General features: G+C 41.7%; 1 protein-coding gene across 1 annotated transcript in view; it reads left to right on the top strand.

Moving 5' to 3' along the window:
- Positions 1-23792, top strand: part of LOC104470314 (zinc finger MYM-type protein 4-like) — a 24403-nt gene extending 611 nt beyond the window's left edge. The window contains 26 exon segments of the mRNA XM_010085182.1: positions 1129-1196; positions 1775-1945; positions 4722-4800; positions 5230-5482; positions 6448-6622; positions 6739-6951; positions 8586-8736; positions 9366-9481; positions 9611-9883; positions 10361-10511; positions 10769-10941; positions 11311-11461; positions 12560-12700; positions 12997-13034; positions 14223-14367; positions 14732-14850; positions 15197-15368; positions 16011-16064; positions 16181-16360; positions 16757-16851; positions 17410-17581; positions 19304-19455; positions 20810-20921; positions 22263-22511; positions 22691-22820; positions 23314-23792. Of these exon segments, the coding sequence (XP_010083484.1) occupies positions 1129-1196; positions 1775-1945; positions 4722-4800; positions 5230-5482; positions 6448-6622; positions 6739-6951; positions 8586-8736; positions 9366-9481; positions 9611-9883; positions 10361-10511; positions 10769-10941; positions 11311-11461; positions 12560-12700; positions 12997-13034; positions 14223-14367; positions 14732-14850; positions 15197-15368; positions 16011-16064; positions 16181-16360; positions 16757-16851; positions 17410-17581; positions 19304-19455; positions 20810-20921; positions 22263-22511; positions 22691-22820; positions 23314-23521 (3941 nt within the window). The 3' untranslated portion in view covers positions 23522-23792.
- Positions 23793-26366: the final 2574 nt, after the last annotated feature.

The raw sequence follows: 26366 nt of genomic DNA, 5'->3' as shown, positions 1-26366 counted from the left end.
TGTAGGGAAGCGCTTTGTAAAGAACCCCGAAATGCAATGAACTCTGTGTTAGGACTAGGATTTGCAAAAGGGTCTGGCAGCATTGGTGGGGGTCTCATCTTCCACGGGTTATTTCAAAGCCTCAACTTACTCTTTGTTGTTGTGGTTTCCTGAACCAAGCTGGGTGACAATTCAAGCTTCCTTTTGTTTTTTCTCACTGGTTTTTATAGACCTTGGAACTCCTGAAAAGAAAAGATGATGAAGTTTAGGTTAAGTTGGCAGCCAGGGAAGATTTTTTTGAGCAAAGTACCAATTCTTCGTTAATGTATATGTATTTCAAGCAATGCGTATTTCGTAGCAGCATCACGGCAAGGCTTGTTAGAAGTGTGGTAGTGTCTGCAGGGAGTCAGCCAGGGAGTAACCTGAGATCTGCCTGTCCTGGGAGGCTGCTCTCCTTCTTCCTCAGATACTTGTGTCTTGGACTTTGTCCAGCCACCGTGGAGACAACCACAGATACCTGTAATCCATTTCTTGTTTGAGGGAGCCTGACAGTGGAGAATATTTCTGTGCAAAAGACATGTTTCAGAAAATTGTAAATAGTTAGAAGTTGTGTCTGAAAGCTGTACAGCCTCAGAGAGAGCAGTCAGTAATTGGAGCAGCAATAGTAAATGCTCCTAGGCAGCATCCAGTAACCAGGCAAATCCGGAATTTTTAGAATTATACGTGCGAAAAAAGTGTAAACTACTACTTCCTGAGAAGGGGACAAAAGGCAAAAGATCAGAACAGCAAAGAAAAGGATGAAAGTTGTCGCTCTGAAAAATATTTTCTGATTTAAATGTCAAAGCACAGGAGAGTTCAGAACCCAGTTCAGAACCAAGCGTGCAGAAAATTCTGAATGAACGATTTGCCTCAGAATTTTATAACCATTTTGCTGGAATAGGAAAATAATGGTTGAACAGAATAATAAAAAATGTCAATTCTCTTTAAAGATTACCGTCTTATTTGCAGGGAGGAGGAAGGGAGTAGTTTAGTACTTCTGAGGTGCTGCCAGACTGTGGGGTTGGGGATCAGAACGAGACTCTAGATAGTTTTAAAGGAAATGCATTGGAATCTGTATTCATTTATATTTAATGTATATGTTTTCCTCAGTTCATAATCAAGTAGAAGAAACATTACGGACGCAGTTAGCGCCACAAACTCCAGAAACTAACTTCAGGGTAAGCTATAGATCTTTCAAACACTTTTGCAAGTGCAGCAATATATTGGAATAATTCAAAATACGTATTTTGTGTTTGAGTGTAAAATTGACTGCCAAGAAAACTGATCTTCTGACTCCTAGACATCTTTGCTACCTAACCAGTGCACATAGTTGTGTAAAATTTTGCTGACCCTCTCTTTGGATTGAGGATTCTTTTGGTAGCCACTTTCATGTTCAGCATGGTGAGCCGAATCTAGACGTGGATGCATCCATCTGACCTGCTGCCTTTTTTCCAGATGAGACAGGGAACAGCTGTATCAACAGGAGAACTGCCCAAACAGCCGAGTGCCCCTACTGACAACCAACTTAGAGAGCTGGGTGGCTTCTGCTTTGTCCAGAGGAGTGAAAAGGCTTGGGGGTGGGATGACAGAGGGTGCTGCAGGGAGGTAGAGGCAGCAGCTACTGCCTGGCATTTCTCCCACCTTCCAGTGGCAGGACCCATTTCTCTTGGTCTGCAACAGAACCTCCCCCTGGCAGCAGTCCAACTCCTCATGGCAGATGCAGGAGGGTGAATTCTTTTTCATATTATTGTTTCAGGAGTCTAGCTACCTATTTTCTAGTAAGGAATCTATTGGACAAGAGCTGGGGAATTCCTTTGCACCAAATATTAGAATTAAGGAGGAGCCTTTGGATGACGAATATGATAAAGCTATGGCCCCACAGCAGGGACTATTAGACAAAATTAAAGATGAACCTGATAATTCCGAGGTAAGTTTCCCATTGCATTTCTCATTTTGGTCTGACAGCTGACCACATAAGCTGGATGTAAATTCAGCAATTTATTTGGTTTGTTGACCGAAATTTAACTTGAAGAACTTAGATTAGTAGAAGGATTTTTCCCTCTTATACTACCATGAAACCCAAACCCCCAACTTTTTGATGTCATGTTACCGTGTCGATGAAAATGTTTCTCTTTTCAGTTAGAGACAAAGCAAAGTGCTGTAAAACTTTCATCATTAAACCTGTGGCAATACAGACACTGTATCTCAACTCAGTCTCACTAGGAAATAAAATGTAAATCTTGTTTTACTGAATATTTTGCGTGTAGTCACAGTCAGAGGTGTGTAGTTTTTCCTGCTGCTTACCTCTTAAAGGTTATCTTTGCGAGCACGGTGGTTCGTTGTTTGTTCTTGTTTTAAATTAACACATAGAGGTCTTACCTTAGCAAAATATTTCAATACATACACATCAGTGAAGTCAATTTAAGCATGTGTCAAAGTGACTTTCTCATTGGAGACTGACATTTTCTATGACACTATAGGTAACAGTTCAATACTTGCAAAATCGAGAAAGCCTGAGCTACAGATGGAGGGGTGCTGGGGCAGGGACGGCTGAGCTCTTGCCCGTCTCTTTGCCGTTGGTTTGCTGTGTAACACCAGGGAAATGATCTGTGTTGCAATTCCTGTCTCCTCACTGCTAATGTTTGGGTTATATGCCAAACTTTACATGCAGTTAAAGGTGTGCAGACCTTCCTAAGGTGGTTCATCCCCCTTGCATTGAGACGAGAGCGCTGGTGTTCTTGTGCAGGCATTAGTTTTTCCAGCATTATTGTGTGTACTTCTGCTAAACCTCCTCTTCCCTCTGGGCCTATCTTCCCAACAGTTTTTCTTCTTTTCCCATAATACTCTTAGTTTAATAAAATAAAGAAGTAAACTAAGTATTTGAAACTATTCAAATTTCACCGCCCTTCTGATTTGTTCAGTGTCCGTGAGATTGTTTGATTTTATTTTTCCTTAAGCATATATAATGTCAAACCACGTGTAGGTTAGTTAAATCTGTCTGTTCTCTTGTCCTCCCAAGGTGGCATCTGCTGTGTGGATTTGTGTGGAATGCAATGCAAGATGTCTGTGGTTATCAAAGATCATATTAATAAGTAAAAGTGAAGACTTGAAGAATTTAAATATCAAATATCGTATTGTTCAAAATATTAATTCCTGGAGTAAAATCCTGTAATTATCAACTCTGCCTGATACTGGAAAAGTATGAGAACTGGTGAAGGTTCATTTTGTTTTGCTTTAGATTGGAATTAATGTGGGTTTTTTTTTTTTTTCATGCATCATGAAAGATAAGAGCATTTCTTGCTGTAACCAATAGTTGGAGCTGAAGGTTCTTGGCTTTCAACACTGTTACACTGCGGTGGACCTCTGCTGATCATGCACAGCTGATGGCAGGATTTGCCTCCATTTCTCTTACTAGTATTGACTAAGGATAAAACTGCAGTTAAAATGCTTTAAAAACTCTGTTTCTGCAGATAACTGATTTTTAAATTGTAGTGTTAAAAAAGCCATGGTACTTCAAATCCCGTCATCGTGGCATGCCCGTACACAGCTTAAAAGCTTCTCTTGAGACTTCAGCGTGTGAACTGATGGTTCAAGTGATGAGCAGATACCATTGCCTGTTCTCCTGGGAAACCTGTTGAGAAATAGTTGGATTGTCCCAGTACAGAAACTTGTAGTTTTCCCACAGGAGTAAGAGAAGTGTTAGGTTTTAGCATATATTACGTGGATGTTAGTATGTGGTTTTAGGAGACGGCTTAAGCCAAGGGAGCAGTCCCCTGCCACTGCAAAGGGAGAGATGGATTTTGCGTAGTGATTTTAAATTGGCTTACCTTGCAGCCAGGCAGCAACCGTGAATTTAGCTCAGTCAGAACATGACATCGTGCCCTCACTGCTCTCAAATGACTGTAAGTAGGTTAAATCTTATCATCTCTGCAGTTCCAAGAGATTATGCTTTTCAGCCTATTAAGATTTACATGTAGAGTGCTACAAGCTGCTTTATGGTTGAGGTTTCTAGGAAGAGCAGCGGCAGGAGGCATGGTGTCAAAGTATGAATAGCTGCTGTGGAGTAAGTTGGTGATCTCTAGGCTGTCAGCTATTCCACAGGCGGCCGCAGGGATTTTTGTGTCCTGCAGAAGGTGTGAGGTTATTCCCCTCCCAGTGAAGCCAGTCCGAGCAGGGTCTGGCTCTAGTGGTGCCAGCCTTGGTCTGCTGCAAAGCTTCACCTTGGGCTCCTCCAAGGTACTTAACTCATGGTTCAGTGCAGAATGCTTCTCCCCATCTACATCCCAGTCTCTGTTTCATTATTATCATCTATGAATGCGAAGATGAAGCGTGTTTCACGGAACACGAAACTTCTAGATGGAAAGCTTGTGTGAGTGCAAAGCGGAGATTTCTCTTGAGCTTTGTCTGGCTGAGTTCTGAGGTGTCCTGGCGTACAGCTGGAAAGGGCAGGGCACCAGGTGGCCGTGCTTTTCCATTTCTACACGACACCCTCAGTTGTGGTTTGCTGTGAACCCCTGAGCAGGTTCTGTGTGTGGTGCTCGTACAGCAACGTCTGTAAACCTGGCCTTGGGAGCAGGCTTAGGAGACACAGTCTTGCCTTCCTGGACCTTAAGATTCAATACAGCATTATGAAAGAATGGAAATAATGTAACCTGTGATTACATGTGTGTATTTGTTCTCCTTTTCCTTTCCCTTTGTTTTAGGAGTACGGCCAACAGCCAAAAACTCAGGAAGGGGAGCTGAAAATCAGTGCTGTATTTTCAGTCAGTGGCAGTCCTCTTGGTAAGGAATAGGCAAGACTAACTTTATTTAAATCTGTAAAATATGTCACCTTTGCGAATAGTCTAGAAGTTTATTCTGCATTTCGTTTGCTATGTCTGACCCCAGTAGGAAAAAAAAAAAAGTTTGTTTTAGAGACAGTGGAGTTCAGAGATTGAAAAATAATTGTATGTTTGAGGCAAAGGAAAATTGAATGTGAAAGGGACGTTAAAAGTGTATGCTCAGTTTTAAGAGTCGTTAGATCGACTGTACTCTGCAGACAACCAGCACAGGGCATGTATTTATGGAGAGTTCATCAGCTATTTAATTCTCCCTTAGACCCTGACAGCCCAAATGAAGCCGTAGGCTGTGTGCTTGCCCCCTGCACACCAGTGAATTCTGTGCAGTACACATATAACACTTACTCTATGTTTTCTCTGGTTGTTTTTTTAGCTCCACAGCTGTCATCAGGTTTCCAGCCTGCTGTGGCATCCTCTGGCATGAGTAAAATGCTTCCTTCAGTTCCAACCACAGCTGTTCGGGTTTCCTGTTCTGGCTGTAAAAAAATCCTGCAGAAGGGGCAAACGGCATACCAGAGGAAAGGCTCTACCCAGCTCTTCTGCTCCACACTGTGCCTCACTGGATACACTGTTCCAGCCTCTCGCCCACCAGCTTCTACCAAGAAAACCTGCTCAAGCTGCTCAAAGTAGGACACTGCTTTCATTTGTTCTAGTAATAATTTATATTCAAGCTGATAATGAAAGGCTTCAATTCTCTTTTACGCAGCACGCTGTTCCTGTAGTGCCTGCTGCTGGTACGCTTCCCTTCAAAAAATCGTGGCCGATACTGTTACTGTTAATTGGTCTATCCGCTTTCAGTCCCATTTTGTTAATTGGATTTTACATACACGTAGATTTAAAAGCCTCTGTTGTGAAGTGTGCATTTTGTCTTTTTTTGATTTAAATGAGCCAAATATGAAAAACTGCATTTCAAAAGGTATTGTGTTTTCCTGCCATTGTAAAATGTCGTTGCAATCTAAAAACCACCAACGAGCACATTTTCAAAAAATATTTTATGTATTATTTCTTCTAGATAAAAACAGATTTACTGAATTCCTAAAATGTAGTAAAACACGAGTAAATATATTAGAGGAAGGATACTTCCTTAGATTCTAAAATAAATTTGACTTTCCAGTCTGGGTCCATTCAGTGGGCTTAGATTTCTGTAGGTCTTAGCTCATCAAAATATGTCACAGCTGTTTTCATAAGATGTAGAGAGATTAAATTTATTAAGAATTAAGTTTTTCAGGTAGTTGGGCTTTCAGCACCCAGATCAGTTATTTTTTTTCCAGTAAAGGCTGTGCAAACCAGTTATCTTTTCCCGGTTCCTTTTGAAAAGATTTAGTGATACAGCTTGATGTATTTATAGGCTGCTCCAAAGTCCAGGTACAAAATGTTTCACAAAATATCTACTTGAGAATTGTACTACTTAATTGTTTTCCTAATAGGAAAAGAAAAATTAAGTCAGGTACTTAAATCATCAAAAAGAAAAGCTTTAAGTTAAATTAATCCACTGTCTTCTAGAGAATGTTTAGTCTGCAGAAAGAACAGCAAGTTGACATGAAACCAACTTTAATTCTTTATCTTTGTTTGTTTGGGTTTTTTTCCATAGAGACATTCTAAATCCAAAGGATGTAATCACTGCCCAGTTTGACAATACAAACTCTAGTAAGGATTTCTGCAGCCAGTCTTGTCTTTCTACATATGAGCTGAAAAGGAAACCCGTTGTTACTATTCACACTAACAGCATTTCAACCAAGTGCAGCATGTGCCAGAAGAATGCAGTGGTAATTGCAAACTTCATTTTCATTTGAATTTCCTTTAAATCAGGACAGTTTGCCATCTCAGAGATGGACATAAACGTTCTTTCTCTCCTCGTTACATATTCCTTCTCTTCTTCCAGATCAGACACGAAGTGAATTACCAGAATGTTGTACACAAGCTCTGCAGCGACGCCTGCTTCTCCAAGTTCCGCTCAGCGAACAACCTGACCATGAACTGCTGCGAGAATTGCGGAGGATACTGCTACAGCGGCTCTGGCCAGTGTCACATGCTGCAAATAGAGGGGCAGTCAAAAAAGTTCTGCAGCTCAGCATGTGTGACAGCATACAAGCAGGTATATTTTGACAGAATATTAGAAATACGTCTTTGATTAGATTTTGGGTGTTTTGAGAAACATCCAATTTATTAGTTGATTATTTCAGTTACTATCGTAGTCTAAGAAAGCTCCTTTTGCCGTTTGCTGCCTAATCTTTGCCCAAACACGTTGTTCTGTTTCCTTTACCACTGAACCAGCTCCCAGAGTATTCCAGAATGAGAGAAGACACAGTGGGACCACTCAGCAGCAGTCCACTGTGACTTTTTTCAGCCTTTGAGATGCTCCCTGTTTGAGTATTCCTTATGAAATTGGACCACTTGAATTAAGTGGAGAGGAAAAGTAATAATCAGTTGATAATTTTTATTTTAATTTTTAAACTTTGAATATTTTGATTATAATGGAACCTCTTAAAGAGCTGAGCAGTTGAAAGAACCTTAATTTATTATAATAGCTCGGTTATTTTTGACTGACTTATTTTAATGCAATTACTTTAGGAAGAATTGCCCTCTGCTAAGATAGTGTAACTTCATTTTGTGGCTTGACTCTGCTGCCCCATTATTCAGGCCACTTAGTCCAAGAAAGGCCTAATGAATTAAAAAAAAAAAAACTTCTGGTAAAAGTATTTCATCCAGAAAATTACCTACAGCATTAGTTGTCCTCTGAAACAAATCTGGAAATTAAATTAAGTACGCTGAAAAGGAGAGGGCTGTCATGCTGCTTTTGCATCTGGCATCAAAACCCCATATCTGTTAGTCTTCCTGGAAATACGGTACGTTCACAGTTTCTGAGGTTAAGTCTGATCTGTTTTCTATTGATTTTTAAACAGCATTCAACTCAATTGTCAGCTACATTCTGATAGTTTGGGGGGGATGGGGTTGGGTGTTGTAAAATCTATAGGAACATATACTCTGTTCTGTCCTTCTGTGAAGATCTGGAATAGCTGTTGAGAGAACAAAGTGCATTTTTAAGGCTGTCATAATAAAATGGTCTGGTGCACTAGTTCTCTAAGTTTTTTCCAAACTTAAAGACCTTAAAAAGCTTTCACTGTTGTAAACACAGAAAGTGTGTCTATGAAAGACAGGCTTCTTTTGGTGTCTTTTTAAAAGTAGTCCATAGACCATAGTTTGAAAAATGTGATTATCACCAGAAGATGTCTCTTTTTCCCACATTGCTACCAGATATATCTCCAGGGAACCCACTGCTCTCTTCTTGTTTTCTCATCTGTTAGATGGGAATATTGCTGATATACGTAGCTGACGTATTGAAAATCACAAGCAAAATGTTACTTCTCAGCAAAAATGTTGAAGTTGCCTGATACAAGGTGCTTGGTAGGTGTGCTGGTACAGCAGGCAGAGCTGTTTGCACTTGGAGGCCTTTGCCCTGGCAGCCTGGATACTGGTTAAACTGGCCGGCAGAGGCAGAGCTCACCCTGAATGACAGCGAGCCCATGTCTCAGGTGGTCAGAGTGTGAATACAGTGAGTGTACTGGAGAACTCCTATATCTGCATCGTAAATAATGCTGCTGTAAAATCAGTGCTGTTTCCAGGGCACTGGCAGTCCCTTTTACACACATTCTGTATGTTAGTAATTAATTTACAGGCTAATAAAAATATGAAGGTTCACATGAGTGATGGATTTCTGTATTTCCACAGAAGTCCGCTAAAATTACACCTTGCACACTGTGTAAATCTTTGAGATCTTCAGCCGAGATGATAGAGAGCACAAATAACTTGGGAAAAATTGAGCTGTTCTGCTCTGTTAACTGCTTGTCAGCGTACAGAGTGAAAATGGTCACTTCTGCAGGTAACTTTATCCTTTTACTTCTTTAGAAGCATAATTTCATGTAGCCCTTATCCAAACTTAATTTGGGGGGGGGAGTGGCTTTTTTTTAAAGGGAGGTGCTGAGGTGGGAACATAAGGACTTTCTACTGCAGATAAACCTAACAGGGACAGTACAGCCATTTCTGCTTTGTTTGTAGAGACTTCAAACATGATAATAAACCTTTCATCTATTTTCTGCTCTTGCAAGTGCAGCTGGTGGGTTTCCCAGCTAGAGAAATCCACCTCTGTGGACATACGCCGTACAGCGCGGTGACTGTCCTGCCTCTGTTCTCCGAGGTGATTAGCTGAGCTAACTCTGCCTAATGATGCGTTGAGCTAGGCAAACATATTCTCAGCTATTTTTCTTGTGAAATAGAAAAATGCTTACTGACATCCTAGGGATACTGGGAGATTAATTAAAGGATCTGGCAAGCAACCGGCACCACAGCTGCAATCTCTGCTTCTGAATCTGTAGAAACTTTGACTTGGGCTTCTGTGTGTACCTTGGATTGTCATTCCTATTCTCTGGTTTTGTATGCACAGTGCAAAATTATCTGCAATACGACTTGATGTTGCATAAATCACTTTTTTCTTCTCTGTTTCACCCTCAGGTGTTCAAGTTCAGTGCAACAGCTGTAAAACTTCAGCAAACCCTCAGTATCACTTGGCTATGTCAGATGGGAGCATACGCAATTTTTGCAGCTACAGTTGTGTAGTAGCTTTTCAGGTGTGACATCTAGGATTTCTAATTAGCTGAATTACTAGAATAGTAAATTGACAGTGTAAATATCTGGGATGTCGGGTAAAATATGTAATACTGTAAAATAAATCTAGTCCTCAATTTTCTTTCCTGCAGAATTTGTTCAACAAGGCCGCAGGAATTAACTCCTCAGTGGTACCTCTGTCGCAAGGTCAAGTCATTGTAAGCATTCCCTCGGGGACAACGGTGTCGGCAGGTGGCACCACCTCGACTGTGTCCCCCAGCTCGGCCAGCAGCTCAGCTGCAGCTGGTCTACAGAGGCTGGCTGCCCAGTCCCAGCAAGTCGCTCTTGCCCACCCTGTTGTAAAGCTCAGGTGTCAGCACTGTAACAGATTGTTTGCAACCAAACCAGAGCTGCTTGACTACAAGGTAATAAAGATTAGGGCTTTTCAAACTCATACTTCTCAACAGAAAAATGAAAAATTGTAGTTTATGCATATGGTCTGTGGCTACTGCTCTGTTGCTTACTATGACCTGCTATCGAGGAGTTTGGAACTGATTTTGATATCATTTAAGCAGTATTAAAAAAATTAGTACTGATACTAGCTCTTTGATCTTAAAACGCCCAAAAAATAAACCCTATGGTTGCCTGACTAGGTAAGCACATTCCTGATTCTTGGTCCCAGAGATGATCCTTTTAATTCCAGGACAAAGCGCATTGGTGTGAGGGCTTTCTGCAGAAAATTGTGCCATATTTTATAAAGCTAAATGGGGAGACTTACTTGGTAGTGCTGTCTGTTGTTGATTTCCAAAGGTATAAAAATGCTTCTGAGGTTTTATTAACCATTATAGTGTATTAGCTGGGATGTGAAACATTGAAACCAAAACATTCTGGCTGCGTTTCAGGGTAAAATGTTCCAGTTTTGTGGGAAGACCTGCTGTGATGAGTATAAGAAGAGGAGCAGTGTAATAGCATTGTGTGAATACTGCAGAGTTGAGAAGATTCTCAAGGAGACAGTGCGATTCTCAGGCATAGATAAGACATTCTGTAGTGAAGGTAAGAAAGGGCAAGACCATGTCTCGGAAATACCAAGTTAGAAGTGTCTTGTCTTAAAAGTTTTGGTGATACTAAGAGGGCAGAAAACCATTTTTTAGCTCTAGAAACACAGAACTTTGTTCACACTTTACATTTTAATGGTATGTTTCAACAAATTATTACAGACATAACGAAATACAAGAAGTAGAAGTGCCAAGCAAATGATATTTTGATATTGAGGGATGGTTTTGGATTTTTGCTATTTTCTCTTCTTTTAGGTTGTAAACTGCTCTATAAACATGACTTGGCTAAGCGCTGGGGAAGCCACTGTAAAATGTGCAGTTACTGTTTACAGACTTCCCCCAAACTGGTCCAGAATCACTTTGGGGGGAGAATGGAGGAATTTTGCTCAGAGGAGTGCATGTCTAAATTCACGGTTTTGTTCTACCAGGTAAGCAGTATTCTCACATAGCATTCTCTAGAACATAGATGTGTTAGCAAAAGAGCCACGGTACGTTAGGAGCTGTGTGAACTGCCTGTAGTTGACTTCTGTGCCCATGGATTATATTATGTATATGTGAGAGATGAGTAGATCCTTCTTAACTTTTGAGTAGTTTTCTAAACAGAGAAAACCTAATATGGGTTGTGGGAAGACAGACACTGAATGTTCTGCTCCTTTGTGTTACTCTGCAAATTGAGGCACCCCTATAGATTTCTTCATGCTACATCTGCTGAGCAGGGTGCAGAAAGGTTTTTATACATGTATTCTCTGCTGCCATTTACGAGGGTGTTTAATTTCTCCTTCGCTCTGTTTTCCTAGATGGCCAAGTGTGATGGTTGTAAGAGACAAGGTAAACTCAGCGAGTCCATGAAATGGCAAGGGGAGATCAAGCATTTCTGCAATCTGCTTTGTATTCTGTTGTTCTGTAATCAGCAAAGTGTTTCTGACCCTCCACCCGCAAACAACACAGGTAAAATGGGCTGGGAACAGAGTTGCCTTTTGGTGTGCATGATACTGACATGAACTCAATTCAGTGAACTTTTTGAGATACATCCTCTACTGGGGGCCTTGCCTGTTGCCATTGAATGGGCTCGGTTTTAGATCTCTCTCTTCAGACAATTTCAAACTTCTGCAGGAATTAAATTAGATAGTCTAGGTTTGGTATATGAAACAGTGATTTTAAAGAGGATGAAACAAAAGCACTTACTCTTCAATCACTTTCATAAAGCCAAGGCCTATTTTATTAGGGTAAAATGTACTGGTATCTGTTGAAGACATGTTGATACCTAACGTGTCTCCTGTACTTGATAAGACAATAGATACAGTAGAATGTTAATGTTCATTTAACAAAAAAAATCGAGTGATGAAATTAGTAGACTTAACGGCTGTAAATACAGACTTCATCCCTTAAATTACAATAGCCAGTTCCGTGTACTCTGCAGGCACGTGAAGAGTTCCCGTTTGTGTGGCAGTAAGTGTTGACTCTTAAAGTGTCAGTGCCAAGATTAACATGCGCTGTAGCTGGTTCCTTGCTCGTTATTTTAGCAGATGGAAGGGGAAGGAGGATGGCAATGAAGCCCACAGGCATAGGAACTGTGAGTTTCTGTAGGGAATGAAATGCAAAGGCAAGAAAGGAAGAAAGGCCCCCAAAGACAGGAAGAGGAAGCGATACGAAGGGCAGAAATAGCACTGATGCTAAAGAGGGGCATCATCTCCCACTGAGTGGTGGTGACTGCAGCAGTAAGGTACCCAACAAGCAATAAAGAATATTAACTGGAAGTCTATAGGATGCACCAGGCCATAGTCAGCTCTTAAACTTTGTGCACATCTCCTGCTTGACACTGGTGGGAGCTGTTTTCCCTGATTAAGAGTAATATAGAAGTAATTTTATACGTTCAGGCCATAACTTTTTCTGGTCTTGGCAGCCCCTGTGGCTGTTAGGACAGCAGAATGTATGATGGGGCTGCTCCTCCTTCAGCTGAGGCAAGCATGCGATGCCTTTGCAGAAATGCTGTTTTGTAAATTATCTGGCTGCTTATTTTAGTTTCCTTCTGTTCCCTCTGTCCAGCAAACCTTTCCACGGCGCCAGCGTCCTCCTCAGGTCCTCCTTCTTTGAGAAAGGACTCAACCCCCGTCATAGCAAACGTGGTGTCCCTGGCGAGCACCCCTGCTGCCCAGCCTACGGTTAACTCCAACAATGTTTTACAGGGTAAGACTGCTAAATACGGTACCTGTGTTTTTAAATCTCTATTCCTGAACATTTACGTTTGTTCAGAGATCTTTTCCACTGAGGACGACACACACTTCTTCATTACACTTCCCATCAGTGCAGATGGTTACGGTTTTGTCCTTCCCTTACCTTGGTGTAAATGACTTAAATTTATGTACATACACCAGGGAATGAGGTTTAATGGGAATTCTTTTTCTTGACCTTGGCAAAATACAGGTTATGGTCCTTGATGATAAGTACACAGACTATTCTTGTATGTTTTTTTTTCTTCCCAGGTGCAGTCCCTACTGTGACAGCAAAAATAATAGGAGATGTAAGTTTTACGAGAGACTCTTTTTCTCACTTTCGCCCAGATTGTGTCAATAACAAGTAAAGTATCCAAGAATTTTGCACCGTCATTTTGTAACTGCTTTTCCTGGTTATGATTGGGATTTAAAATTCATCCAGCTTGCAGATGCTTTTTTTTTTTAAATGGGTAGAACTTGTATAGTCTTGTGTCCACTGACAGATTGATTAGATGTTTTAAGACAAAGCTGGTAGCTTTCGAGATGGCTGTGGTTCTTGAGCAATTCATGTGTGGCATCTGCACTTGGGGCTGCCTCTTGTGGCCAGGTGTGGGGTGTGATGTCCAAAGGGCTGGCGTGGGAGGAAGGGGACCAGCGTGGGCTGCCGGGGCTGACGTGACCGAGCTCTTGCAGCTTAGCTTTCCTTCCCCACTCCCTGGTAGTGTGGTAATGGAGCTGTGGGCACTGCTATCTGTGAATAACTCCTGGAGTTCCTCTTCTGGGGCTCTTTGAGGTATGTGGTATGCATCTTGCAACTCTCTTAAAATATGAAGGTTTTATTATGTAGCTCTTAGGTTCTGGAAGACTTGACGCCCTCGCTTTTAGCTGAGGTGTCATTTATGGATTAGAGTGTGAGTCTTCCCTGACGAGCCAGATCCTGTTATTGGAATGCATGACTGAAAATGACAGCAGGACATGAAATGAGTACGAGCACAAATAGTCTGTCTGTGTGTAATCGGGAAGTGATACTGATACTGCCAGCATTTGCGTTCATTTTTACTTGTATTTCTTTTCAGTGGTTTCACATCAGTTTAGTAAGTTTTTTGTGTATCTGTATCAGCCAGTCTTTTAGTCATCAGAAGTGTTTTAACATAACTCCTCATTACATCTTTGCCACCAGTACGATTCCAAGGTCAAAACTTCATAGAGGTTATTTGACTAGAGAAACCAAACCTCCTTGCAGATTGTTCACTGCACTGTTAACAAAAAACAAAACAAAACAAAACCCTGTTGTTTGATTAAAATAAATTGAGGTGAAGACCAGAAAGCACCAAATACATTTTCAAGCTGGTTTCGCAATAGTTTTTAAATGATCATTTTTGTCAGCAAAGAAAGTTTTAAATTGTTCAGCCTCCCATAGTAGAGAAAAAGTATTAATGTCATTATATCCTTCAAACCAATACTGACTCTGCCCTCATTTGTATTTTTCTAAACAGGCTAGTACTCAGACAGATGCCCTAAAGCTGCCACCGTCACAACCACCCAGGCTTCTAAAAAACAAAGCGTTATTGTGCAAGCCAATCACGCAGACTAAGGCCACCTCATGCAAACCTCACACACAAAACAAAGAATGCCAGACAGGTACGTATCTAATCTCCTACTCATCTTATAAAAGTCTGTATTGCAGTTGAGAGATTAATGCATGGCTTATGTCACAGAGAATAGTTTTTAATATATTTTGAAACCTTAAACAGTTTTCAGATTGTCGTATAGTATTTTCCAAGTAGCAGTTTGCCTTACAGATGTAAAACATTTGCTGTTCTTGGAAATCCTTAAAGCTTCACGTGTGATGGATCTTGAGATTTGCTTTAACTCATCTTTAGCATTCCGCGATCATCTTAACTGCAGAAAATGCAGTGCAATGGTTAAGTGACATGCAAAAGGCTCCAGAAGGTTGGTCATATGGTTAAACAATTTTTGTTTTGTTCTGTTTTTGATCTGACAGAGGAAGAAGTAGTTCAACCCCAAATCATTGTGGTACCTGTTCCTGTACCAGTGTTTGTGCCAGTACCCCTTCACCTCTACACTCAGTACACACCAGTTCCTCTTGGGATGCCAGTACCTGTAAGTTACAGTTCAGTTCACTAGAGAACTGGTTTCCAGTCTTGTTTCTGAACAGGACCCAGAGCAGTGTCATTGGGTTTTGTGACTAGTCGTGCAAGTGCTGTTTGCCATCCTTGAAGCTTTTTGTTTCCGTATCACATCGTGTTTGGTTAAGCATCATCACACAAAACCACCGATTTTTAGGGTGTGGGAGAAGTGAAACAAGTTGTCCAGTCTGGAGTTATTCCAAAATTAAATTTAGTAGTCCTAAAATGTATGTTGGATTAAATGAGAGGAATCTCCCATGTGTATTTGCTGTTTCCCTTTACCCCCAAACATGCTCTAATATTTTCCACGTGTTCCATAGGTACCAGTTCCCATGCTCTTCCCAACCACCCTGGACAATGCTGATAAGATCATTGAAACCATTCAGGATATACGGGAAAAGGTTCCCCCAAATCCGTTTGAAGCTGATCTCCTTCAGATGGCAGAAATGATTGCTGAAGATGAGGAGAAAGAAAAAACACACTCTCATGGTGGTATGTGATGTTTTTAAAAAGGAAACTAAGCGCAGTGAGGTGGAGGTCCTCTCGTCACGGAAAATATGTCGAGAAATAGATGTAGGGCTGATACTGGCTGTTTCCCAAATATGCATGGCATGTTAAGTGGTCCTGCTGTCTTACCAACATTTATTTTCCACAGTGAAACTGTTCATGCAGGTAAAGTGCCAACCTAGACAGGACTATAATGCTTATGTCATGTCTTAGCAATTTTGATGACTTATTCTTTTTAAAATGAGGAGGCCGCCCAGGAATTCAGCTGATTTGGAGGGAATTTTGCCTCTGTGTACAGTATTTTGTTCTTTGTTTTGAAAACATGTTTTCATAGAAGGTTAATTTACTCTTCCTCCGTAGTTCCTGTCTCGGGTGCTGGTTATACTTGCACCTTTCTGAAGCGTTTGTGGTTTGACAGAGGTTTATCAGACAGCATTCAGCAGAGCTGCGCATAGCATAGCACCCGCGTTAGGTACCGAGCGCTGACACGGGTTTAAATGCCTTTGCATTCCCTTTCCCTGATCCTAGGTGATGATTTGAATTTTGTTGACAGTAACAGATTGCTAATGTATTAGTTAAGTAAGCTGACAATCATTTGTAGATACAGATTTCCTTGTTTTTCTAAAGGATCTCAAACATCTGAGCATGAGCTGTTCCTGGACCCCAAGATATTTGAGAAAGGTCAGTTGGATTTTTTTGCAAATGGATGTTAATCCTGCTCTGTCTTTTCTTGTAAGCTCCTCTTTTTGTCTCTCCTTTCCTGCGGCACATGGTGTATCTGATCGCTCTCATTACAGACCAAGGTAGCACTTACAGTGGAGATCTGGAATCCGAAGCGGTGTCCACTCCGCACAGCTGGGAGGATGAGTTAAATCACTACGCCTTACGATCCAACGCCCTGCCAGAACCAGAGCCAGAAGTGAAGCCGTTCTCCAAAGGTGGTGTGGAACAGGACCTGGAGGCAGATTTCCCCTCAGGTTGGTATAATGGGCAGAAACATGCACTGTTGTGTGACAGTACCACAATTGCCTGAGTGAGCGTTGTACCAGCAGCCTGCTAATGGCGGCTATGTGTTGGCGTGTAGTAAAGCTGGGTATTTCAAGGTGCAGTAATGTATCAGCTCTACTGAAAATTACTGTTTTAAAAATATTATAAGTTTGCCTGAATAAGTACACCTATTGTTTGGGGGGGCTTTTTTCCTCTGCCAAGAATTTATTTTCTTTATACAGAAGATACACATGTCGCCTAATTATTCAAAGGTAAAGCATTGTTTGAATACACTGGTGTGATTGCCAGCTGGTAGCTAAGTGAAGCTTCTACCTGGGCTGTGAAATCCTATCATTAAACTCTTAATGGTGTTGGTTTGACTTCAGACTCATTTGACCCTCTCAGTAAAGGACTGGGTTTGCATTCACGTTCACGAGCAAGACGGAGACATAGAGATGGCTTCCCACAGCCAAAGAGACGGGTAAGAAAGTACTTCTGGAACACAAGCTCCTGACATTTGAAGTAATAATATTATAATAACATTATATGCGTGCTTATTCTCAGAAGTAAAAAAATACTGCTCCAGGGTAAAAATGAGAAATTGATTTAACTACGCTGTATACTTTTTTCTTTTTCTGTTATATAAGATTGTCTTTGCTCTGTAACTAGGTAGAATAAATGCTCTTTTCAGTGGAGAACATTTTTTAAATGTGTATTGTTTTAAAAAACTCTAAAAGAGATCTTTTAAGTAGTATCATCATCTACAGGAAAGAACCAATTTTTTCTTGTGTAGCTAGAGAGGAATATGTTCCTGTGCATATTTATCACAGTGAGAATTATTGTACTGCACCTTTTCTGTAAAATGTAGTTACCATTTGTCCACATACTAAAAATACATGTGTATCCACGCAGATTCTGTCATGAAAGCAGGATTTTCTTATCAGGTCAGCATAATGGCCTTTTTATGCAAGATTGAGTTAAGCATCCATAGATGGAGAGCTTATTAAATATTTGTTTTGGTTGGTTTGTTTGCCTGTAGGGACGGAAGAAGCCGGTAGTTTCTGTAGAGCCCCGGAATCTGATGCAGGGCTCCTACCCAGGCTGCTCTGTTTCTGGGATGACCCTGAAGTATATGTATGGGGTAAATGCCTGGAAAAACTGGGTCCAATGGAAAAACGCACAGGAGGAACAAGGGGACCTGAAGTTTTCAGGTAGTTTTTTCTCTCTCAGTGGAAACAGAAGTATTTAGCTGAAGAGCACTTGGCGTGATATGTTGCTCAAATAAAAACTAGAATTAGATATTACTGAGTTTTAGAATATCTGTGAGTGGAGAAAAGATTTTATGGACTACTGTCTTCCATGCATTTAAAAATCATAGCTGTTACATTCTTAATTGATCTGTTACCTGTTCAAACAGGCTCTATGATACTAGATTTCTTTTCAACGTTAGAAATGTTAGTCTTCTAACCTCCACTCTGTGTTCATTTGCATGCAGTAACTCTTCATTGTAGAAGAAATGCTGTGTGCAGCTGCAGAGCCTTTACTGAGCTATTCTCAGGCCGTAATGCTAAGCTGACAAGACCAACTTGGCCCCATCCTTCTCGTCTGTAGCTAACGCATTCACAAAGTGTTTGTTTGTCACCATAACTATTTGCTGCAAAAAAAAAAATTGTGTGCTACACCATTAAAATCTGAACACCTTATTTCTAGGCTTCACAGCTGGAAAGAAGCCTTCCCAAAGTCTAGCCGTTCTGTGCTGCGCCCTGCCTGAAACTAACTTTAAAAGTCGTGAATTGTTCCTTGTGTCTCACTAGGGTGATAGATAATAATGACCATATAAATGTCACTTTTGTTTATTTTTCTCGTTATGGATTATTTTAATTTTTTTACCAAAGCACAGCAGTTTGGGGATTTGGCAGTGTCTAATTCCCCTTTTCCATAGTCTCAAGTCTGTCTTACATGCTTGCACTGAGAGTTCTCTGGGCTAATTTTCAGAGTCAAGCAGAGAATTAAAGTTAGGAATATAATTGAGCTTTTTGGGGATGGTGGGGAAGAGAGCAAACCATATTAAATACTTCTGCAATATAAAGAACTAAGCATGGCAGGGCTTATATAAGAAAGATCCCAAAGGGGAAAATCCTAGTTAGAACACAATCTGCTTTTTCCTCTCTTATTTGGAATTTTTGTTGTTATTACATGGGAACAGCTGGTTTTTGTTTCAGAAGAGGAGTAATCACATGAGTTACTGTGTTTTCTTCTTGTGGCTAAGGAAGCAAATATTGCAGTCACTTCCAAGAAACTCTGTCTGCCCCCGCCCCTCCCGGAAAGGTTTCCTGCTGGGTCCCAAGCAGTCCCTTTTGTGAGGCGTGGAGCAGCTCAGCCTGGTGATTCCATTTCAGATCCTTTGGACTGATTCCCCGCTTGCTCTGCTTCCCTTTCTGGATCCCACACGTGGCCCTTTAAACTCTTCATTCCTTCTCCCTCTAAGAAGTCGAATGTGCTGCCCTCAGCTCATGGCCAGAACTGTTAGGAAATACTCGGGATCTGTCTCTGGCTCAGGATTCCCCCGAGTCCAGCCCCAGGGAATCCGTGTTTATCCAGCCTCGAGTACATGCAGCCATTGCTGTGCCACGTTTTTGTGTTCAGCAACATCCCTAACACTTAAATCTCTTAGCTTTACATACCTGCAGCCTTATTGCTCAGTTGCAGCGTTTGCACTGGCTGCATGTGCTGGTGGTTTGGCTTTTAATGGCCAAATCTTCATTTAATTGTTAGCCAACAGATGGGAAATCATTCGCAGGTTTAGTCATACCGGGTACTTCATGTATGAGATAAAAGATTGACTAGTTCTGCCTACTTGAAATAATAAGGAATGTGTGAAGATTTAATCTGTTGCATTAGGTTGATTTTTCTAATAATTTTCTTGGCTGCAGTTCATCCTGTGAAACTCAAGGAGGACATTCTCTCGTGCACTTTTGCTGAGCTGAGTTTTGGCTTGTGCCAGTTTATTCAAGAGGTGCGGAGACCAAATGGAGAAAAATACGATCCTGACAGCATCTTATACTTGTGCCTTGGAATTCAGCAGGTAACTCAGAGAATCAGGTTGTTGCTGAGAACATACAAAACTTGCTCTGGTTATTTATGCTTTATGTTCATACTCCCATGTAGCTGCTTGGTTTTTGTAGAGGAGGCAAGAAACTATCTTTTTTGTGCTTTATTCTTAGTCTGTCTTAATCCCATATTTGACTAATTTGTCTGGACCTTTTTATGATCAGAGCAAACAGGCTGCTTCTGTACTTGGGAGGAATGTGGCGTGGAGGGCTAGGTGTTTCTACCTAGAGACAGATTTGGGGGCTTCGTACCTTTTTTATGCTTCCCATGCATAGGAGAGATTTGCAGAAACCTGATTCTCCTCAGAAATGCTTTACGATGGAATGTTTTAGATCTAAAATAGTTGCACAACGCTGTTCTAATACACAAGCTTCCAGGGCAGAGGTGACCCAGCAAAGACTGAGCTCCTTCAGTGGCTAAACTGATACCTGGTGTGTTGGCAACGCTTACAGAAAAAATACAGTGGGAACAGTAGCATTGTAATTAGTGAATAATGAGAGTAATGCAATGAGTCCTTGCTATCTGCCTGCATATCACAGTTTGAAACAGTTACCATCCAAACCTAGAATAATACTAACTTCTGCTGCAAACCCAGTCTCTCAGGTCAGTATATTTCTGTTAGTGACTTTTTTTTAGAATAGCGTGTTTTGTTTCTTTCCTTAAACAGTCATTTGGAGATAAGGAATCAAAAGCTACTGCTAATGTAAAACCTAGCATTTGACCAGGCGTAGAATTATCTTAATTATTTTTTTTTTCATGGCTATACTTGAAAAAAAAATGTAGGAGGAGTTGTAATTCTAAGTGCCAATGGTGAGGTCTAGGAGTATCAGCATTTTTTGTGTGTTCCAGTTGCAACTTATTTATTGATACACACTCCTGGCTTGTAGAAAACTTTTTTTAATTGCTGCTTGAGAAGAGTTTAAGGGACTGTCACATATGCTGTAAGTCAAGCTGTGTCAGCACCCCAGCGCTGGGCCTGGATCTATTGTTGGGAGGTGTTAGCATGTGAAGCTCTTTTCAGTAGAAGGGTACTCAGTACTCTTCTGGTTTTTTATAGGTAGACTTTTTTCAAGAATGTTTAACATTTAGAGGATGGTGATTTTTCAGAAAATGGCTCTAAAGCTTGGAGTATTAATGGTAACTCTTGCCTAGATCTGGCATTTCATGCTGGGGAGGTCCCGGTCCCAGTCCCTGCAGAAAATTTGATTTGATATCTTACTGAAGATTTCAACAAGGGACATAGGAAAGGAAAAGAATCTGATGGCCTGTATCTTCTCTGCTGTGTTATATAATCACAAACTGTATGTCTTCCTTTTTTTCTCTTGTAGTACCTGTTTGAGAATGGTAGAATAGATAACATTTTTACCGAGCCCTATTCCAGGTTTATGATTGAACTTACAAAACTTTTGAAAATCTGGGAACCTACAATTCTTCCAAATGGTAGGACAATTATTTTGTTTTGTGTAGCTGCATGACAAAACCGTATTATCAATTAACATTTTCTCAGTGCCATGAAGAAGAGTGTGATCTGAGGCATTCGCATTAGTCTCCTCTTTCTCCACCATGTAATTGTTTGTAGTAGACTAGCGTCGTGGATTTTATGTCTGACTCTACCAGTTACGGATTACACTTAAATTACACTTTGCCTCTCAACTCCTTTGAATGAAAGGCTTCCCACTCCTGTAGTCAACATGCTAGTTCTTCTCTTCCCTCACGTTTTAGCTGCTCTTTTAAATACAGGTAGCCAGAATTGTGTATAGCATTGGGGATGAGTTCACAGCAAAGACCGTGTACAGTTGCACTGGTATTTCCCTGGTAGTACTGGAAATCCTCCTGATGGTCAGTCTGAGGATGACATTAGCAAATCATTGGAATCTTGTCTCGACTCCTCAGTTCCAAGTTCTTCTTACCTCAGTGACTTCCAAATTAAGAGTTCCCAAATTCTGCAGATATTTTTAATCAGTCTTCAGGTGTGATCGTGCAGCTTATAAACCTGGACACCAGCCACGTTAGTACGTAAGATCCTTTTCAGAGTATCAGCGAAACTTGGGTGATGTTGGCAACTCCATACGTGGATCCACAACTGGCTTTTCATTTAGAAAATGAACTTTTTATTGAATACAGAAGTAATTCAATTACTTCCAGACTGCTGCGTACACTGAAGTTTTCTTTCAGAACAAATCTCTTACAAGCCTCCACATCTCCTTTTCCTAACTGACTTACGATAATCACGACAGACTATCTGTATATATTTGTACATATTTGTAGATGTGTGGTACATTCAGTGTCTTAGGAATTACACTTTTTTGCAGTTGCCTGACTGTGGTTTAATATAGTGGATATAGAACTTAGTGAGATGCTACTGGTGCCTGCAATCTTCCTGTATATCCTTCTCGCCATTCCTCAGGTGCTGGAGGATCAGCTGTTCCACAGCTTGGTTCTCCGTGCTCCCTCTTACGTTCATGCATGCAGTGTCCTTGGTTTTATTGGAATTACAGTTGCTTGTGCTAGGTGTGGATTTGGTCAGATATGCAGTTCAGATGGAAGGTTAGCTGAAAGAGGAATTGCATGCATCTCTGGCAAAACCTGACTGCTTAATTTTACTCATGTCTGCCCTCCCACCCTGTGCACGTATGATGTTTTAATTGCTTGGGGAAAATTCTGAAAATCTGCTAGATTAGCCACAGTCTGTAAAAGCTGTTCAGTTATAACTGAGTATGAGGGCGGCCCTAAAATTGCATCAATAACCCTCTTGTTTTTTTATTTGCCCGTTGTTTCTAGGTTATATGTTCTCAAGAATTGAAGAGGAACACTTGTGGGAGTGTAAGCAGCTGGGTGCATATTCCCCTATTGTTTTATTGAACACTCTTCTGTTCTTCAACACCAAATATTTCCAACTAAAGAATGTCAGTGAGCACATGAAACTGTCCTTTGCCCATGTTATGAGACGCACCCGAACTCTGAAGTATAATACTAAGATGACATATTTACGTTTTTTCCCACCCTTTCAAAAACAAGAGGTAGAATCAGGTGAGTGCTTTCTGATCGTGTGAATTTTGGCAGTCATATTTGTATTGTCTGCTCCTGATTTTAAAAAGGACTGGGGACAAAAAGCCCCACCAGGCTGGAGCTAGGCTAAGCGACTAGGGCTTATTCCTGAAAGCGCTGTTTTTCACTGACCTTCTGTGATGCCGTTTTTGTGTATCCAGATAAATTATCTGTAGGCAAAAGGAAACGCAGTGAAGATGAGGAGGCTCCAACAGCAGTGGAAATGGCTGAAAATACGGATAATCCCCTGCGATGTCCAGTCCGACTGTATGAATTTTACTTATCAAAATGGTAAGTGGCAGAACTGGATTTCTGGTCTGTATGTAGACTAGAACAGGTGTTGGAGCAGGGAAGCTAGGATTTATTTGGTAGCTCTTGAACATTCCCTGTGCCTAAGTACACAGCAATTCGGGAATACTAGAACCGATTTCGTTCAGAGGTTGAGTGTCAAATGCATCTGTCAATCGTATCGAGGTGCTAGTGCCGTTAATCTGATGAAACTATGATTGAAGAGCCACAGCTGTAAGAAGTCACTCTAATTTGATTTGTTGGTTTATAAGCAGCTAATGTTAAAGTGACCTGGAAACAACTTACCTGTTCCCTCCATTGAAGGGGGCAAACGGAGTCACTAGCAAGAAGGTTTGAGTCACACTCTTTAAAGGACAGTGCTGTTGTCTCAATGCAGCTTCCGTTTTCTCTGCTCTTGCTCCTTAGCGTTTTTGGGAGTAGGACTGTGTTAACGCTGCCCTCCGATAAGGTGCTCTTCCTTTCTTTATGTTGACAGTTCTGAAAGCGTGAAGCAGAGGAGTGACGTGTTCTACCTTCAGCCGGAGCGCTCCTGCGTACCCAACAGTCCCCTTTGGTATTCCACGTTGCCAATAGACCCAGCAACCTTGGACACCATGTTAACGCGTATTCTCATGGTGAGGGAGGTACACGAAGAACTTGCCAAAGTCAAATCAGAGGACTCTGATATTGAGTTATCAGACTAACTGGCGTGGGGTATTTTCCTTTGAATACACATCAGAAGCACTGAACTGTGAATACGTCCAGCCTTTGGAAAATGTGTATCAAATAAGCCAAGATAGTGTCACCTACAGGCGTATTTTGAACCACAGTGGATGTACAAACTGGAACTGGAAGGAAGCAAGCTGTGTAAGCTGCAAGCAACAATGTCCTGGGGCACCGATAAATCCTCTGAACAAATTCAAGATGAACTAACCTATTTGAGTGGTGCAGAAATCCTTTATCAGTTTAGGATTTTAAAAAGTTGTGAGATATTTTTAAGGAAAGTGGTTGTGTCAAATCTACCATAACAATGTTGGGCATGGAGAGCTAGACTGTGGCTCACGTGGCTTCTCAGCCTGCTGGCTGGCAGTCCTTGCTGCCAGAGGACACGTGGAGATCCTCGAGCTCTTCACGAGGACAGGAGAGAAAGTGGTGGTATTCAGACAAACAGACACCTTCCGTTATAAATACACGTACACATACGCTTTTATAATTTTTTTTGAAACTGGGATCAAATGTTAGGAAGGCAGAAGCCGCTGGCACATCTGCCAGGGAAGCTCTGGAAACGGACAGCTGCCTGGCTGCTGTTAAATGGTCACACGATGCCAGAATCTAGCTCTCGGGCCAGGCTAACACCAACTCTAGCTCTGTTCGGTCTTCGAGGTGGAAGAGGTGCTGTAGGTCAAACTTCAGAGCGGTGATGTTACAGGACGAACATTCTGGGGTATGTACAGGAGAGTGACTGTCCTGGGGTCTGTGCAGAAGATCCCTTCCCTCGCCCAGTAGCTCTGCGGTTTGTCAATATAATCTAGCAAATACTGTGGTGCGCGGAAATTTTTTTTCCCTTAAGGCAGCTTTCCTTTCTCCTCTTTCCCATCTCCTACGTTTTTGGTTATTTTATGAGGCAAATCTGGAGGGCCTTGTCATTTCAGAGGAAGATAACGTGCACTCTTTCTCTTTCCACCTTTGCAGTATTACTTTTGACAGCGGAACTGTGGTAGAAAATAACCATGTGTGTTTTTTTCCCACCCCACCCAAAGAGATTTAGTCATAGTGTTGGAAATCGAAAGAGGTTTTTTTAAGGTTTGGTTGTTACTGTGTCTTTTTGAAGAGAAAAGCTCCCACATGGTGTTACAAGGACAGGACATTATCAGACACTGTCCGTATCTCTGTTTCCTCAAGCTATAGTGTGTGTTTCTGATGACCAGTGGTCACAAATTCTTTGGAAACCCAAACTATTTTTAAAGAAGAGAATTGTATGGTTTTTACCTAGCTCTGGTCAGTTATCCATCTTCTGTAACAGGGGTCTGATATTTGATCTTGTCACTAAAATTTCAAGATATGAAAATCAACAGCCTTGAATTATATTTCCTTTTTTTTTTGTTTGTTTTGTTTGGTTTTGTTTTTTAATTATTTTTTTAGCAGTAACAAAAGTAATTTAACAAAAATAAAATCAGAAAGTAGTCTATTGACGTTGTGTACTCGGTAGTCCTGTCCCTGCCTGTAACAGATTTCACTGATGTATTTTTTAATACAGAAAACTATGTGAAAAGTAAACCTGCCCCTGATTCTGTCTGACCAAAGCCCATCTGTGTCTGTCATTTCTGATCTGCTCTGTCCCCATCCTGGCCTGGCACTCCCAGGGAGATGTTTCGGCTGTAAGAGGCACCCTGCCAGCCCTGGGCTGGAGGCTCAGGGATGCTCCTCAGGCGGATTTCTTGTGGGGTGGAGACTCCCTGGTCCCTCCCTCAGTGACACAGCAGGCATGGCGCTTTGGGGATGAACAGATCCTCTCAACCTTCAGCCCGTGGCTCCACGTTGAGCCCGTAGTGCCCAGCTGAGCGGTCAGATCTGGCATGTTCATCTTCAGTTCCCTTCCCCACCGCTTCCAGGAGGCATTCGATACCATTCCTTGTGTGCGGTGCCTTACGAGGAGACTTAATTTGGACACATCAGAGAAGGAGCGATGCTGGAGTGAGCGGTGGCAGGGGCCGCGGGAGGTGCTGGGAAGGGTCGGGGCGGGGGGATGCTCTGGGCTGGTTGGGGCAGGTGGGCGGCTGTACACAGCCAGAGACTCTCATGACCATCTGAGTGCCTAGCTTTCATCATTTTCTGTTCAAAGCAGCCCAGCTGGATGCTGTTAGGAAAAATCAGTGGAAGGTGGGCATGGGTTGTAGGTGGGACAAACTGAGAGAACCTGAATCCTAAAGTGTTTCAGTTCCTGCACCTCCTGCAGCAATTCTGCCGTTTTGTGGCAAACTGCAAAATCTGCAACAGCTTTTTTATTTTTCAATGTCCATCAACAGATGCTGCTGCCATGGAGGTCGTTAGTGCTCAGTTGATTGCTCCAGTGCTAGCTCTGGTCCAGGGAGTGTTGCAGGGTTGTGGAATGGTTTTAAGAGCCATAAAGGCTTGAAGGAGCCCAGGCAGCTTGGATTCTTCTGGCCCCAGAACTTAAAATTCCATCAGACAGTAAGAGTGACTAAGCTGATGGTCTTTCACCAGAGACGTGGTTCTTATTAAACAAAATCCGAAATATCTTAGGTTATCACCTCCTTGGAGGGAAAGGAGGAATTTTTTGCAGTGAAACAGTTGAACTAAAGAAAGCATCAAACACCGAATCCCAACATGCGTCCCAGGTGCCCAGTTCCCGTTAACCCCATTCCCGGTGTTCAGCCTTACGGCCGCAGCTGCGATCGCCGCGTTAACCAGGGCACGGTGGATTCTGTGGTTCACAGTCGGATACGCCAACAAACAGCACACCCAGGCTCTTCAGTCTACGAGCCTTGGACTTTTTACTCTCTCTCCTACATATTTGTAACACAAACA

This window comes from Pterocles gutturalis, unplaced genomic scaffold (genome assembly GCF_000699245.1).
Source record: "Pterocles gutturalis isolate BGI_N339 unplaced genomic scaffold, ASM69924v1 scaffold39440, whole genome shotgun sequence".
Taxonomy (NCBI): Eukaryota; Metazoa; Chordata; class Aves; order Pterocliformes; family Pteroclidae; genus Pterocles; species Pterocles gutturalis.
This window is presented reverse-complemented; position numbering and strand designations above follow the sequence as displayed.